General features: G+C 48.6%; 1 protein-coding gene across 1 annotated transcript in view; it reads right to left on the reverse strand.

Moving 5' to 3' along the window:
• Positions 1-335: 335 nt before the first annotated feature.
• Positions 336-1,877, reverse strand: part of mpp2b (MAGUK p55 scaffold protein 2b) — a gene marked incomplete at both ends in the record, with an annotated part of 49,831 nt that continues 48,289 nt past the window's right edge. The window contains 4 exons of the mRNA XM_080840569.1: positions 336-512; positions 818-946; positions 1,255-1,457; positions 1,738-1,877. The exon at positions 1,738-1,877 is cut by the window's right edge and continues 22 nt beyond it. Coding sequence (XP_080696695.1) covers positions 336-512; positions 818-946; positions 1,255-1,457; positions 1,738-1,877 — 649 coding nt within the window. The remainder of the gene's footprint in view (positions 513-817; positions 947-1,254; positions 1,458-1,737) is intronic.

Here is a 1,877-nt window from a genome sequence, read left to right on the forward strand (position 1 = left end):
ACTGGCACCACCCTCCCAAGAGACAGCCAATGAGAAGCCGGTAGGGTCGGGTGAGCGGCATTGAAACTGGCCTATAAGAGGGCTTTTATGCCTGGTGGAATGGCGTTTTTGAAGGCCATATCTCTCTCTCTCTCTCTCTCTCTGTCCTTTTTCAGCCCTCTTACTCTCTCCTTCTGTACACATCATGAAAGCCTTGGTCTCTGGATCCCTATTCTAACCTCTCTCTGTCTCTCTGTCTCTCTCTCTCTCCCTCCATCCATCCATCTCTCTCCTCTTCTTCATCCCTCCTCCCTCTCCCTCTCCCCCTCTCTCTCTGTCCCAGGACTCTTTCAGTCTTAAAAGACCCAGCTGACGGGCACCCACTGGTACTCTGACATGAGTCTCTCTAGCGCCACCCTCAGGCTGCGGTAGGCACCCTCCAGATTGTCATTGACGATGGTGAAATCAAAGTAGTGTCCGTAGGCTCTCTTTATCCTCTCACTCTCATCCACTGTCCTCTTCAACTCCGAGTCCTGCAGAAACACACACACACACACACACACACACACACACACACACACACACACACACACACACACACACACACACACACACAGACACATGCACACATTTTTGCAATAATGTTATCAACCATAGATAAAACACAATATTCTGAAATATGAAACTAATGCAGAAACAAACATTAACACACACACACGCACAAACGCACACACACACACACACACACACACACACACACACACACACACACACACACACGTGCGTCCACACACACACACACACACTAACAGTTGAACAAAAAGGAAAATAAGTTTACCGTAAGTTGTTTGTTCACCACTCCTGATTCAATGGCCGATCGGTTCATGGCCTTCAGAACCTCAAAGTCTGGCGACTCGATGAACACCACGTAAGGAAGGAACTCTGATGTCCGCAGAACCTTCAGTGCCTGTTGGATCACATGACTGATGTCATTAGAGCTGTGCAGAGCAACACTGTCGCAACACTGTCGTCTAGTGGCGCCTTACTACATGCTGTTTGTTCGAGTGAATGAATAAGGATAAAATACTTCAATGAATACGTTTGCAGTCAATAAAACAGTCACTTGCCTTTCACTTGACTTCTGCTGTCCATGCTAAATCAAGTCTGTGACAACTGTTAATCCTAATCAAAATAAAGAGGCGTGACCCCATCCACCTAATACCTCGGAGGTCATAGAGCATCTATCAGCATTCATGTACGATCAGCGGCCCTGACCTGTGGGTTGACGTCCAGGATGCAGATCTTTCCGGAGTCGATGACCTCGTGGATGGAGTTGATCTTGGTGCCGTAGAGGTTCTGGTCGTACTCGCCGTGCTCGAGGAAGCGGCCGCTCTTGATGTCGTACTCCATCTCGCTGCGCATCATGAACAGGTACATCTGCCCGTCCTTCTCCCCCACCTTGGGCTTGCGGCAGGTGTCTGCACAAACACAGCCATGGGCCATGGGACACAACATTACTCAGAGCACGGTGAAGGGTGTAGTATGTATTGTGTAGTAGGAAGTATGTATATGAATGTGTTCTCTACTCACAGGGTGGGGTGTAGTATGTAGTGTGTAGTAGGTAGTATGTATATGAATGTCTTCAGTACTGACAGGGTGGAGTGCAGTATGTATATGAATGTATTCTCTTCTCACAGGGTGGGGTGTAGTATGTAGTGTGTAGTAGGTAGTATGTATATGAATGTTCTCTCTACTCACAGGGTGTGGTGGTTGCATAGCGCAGGGGGTCTGAAACCAACAGCTTGTTCTTCAGGCTCCTGCGCCCCACGCCTTGCGCTCCGATTAGAACCAAAGTCTTCCTGCGGAACGGAGGAACCTTCGCCACCTCCTCATAGATC

This window comes from Sprattus sprattus (genome assembly GCF_963457725.1).
Source record: "Sprattus sprattus genome assembly, chromosome: 6".
Classification (NCBI taxonomy): domain Eukaryota; kingdom Metazoa; phylum Chordata; class Actinopteri; order Clupeiformes; family Clupeidae; genus Sprattus; species Sprattus sprattus.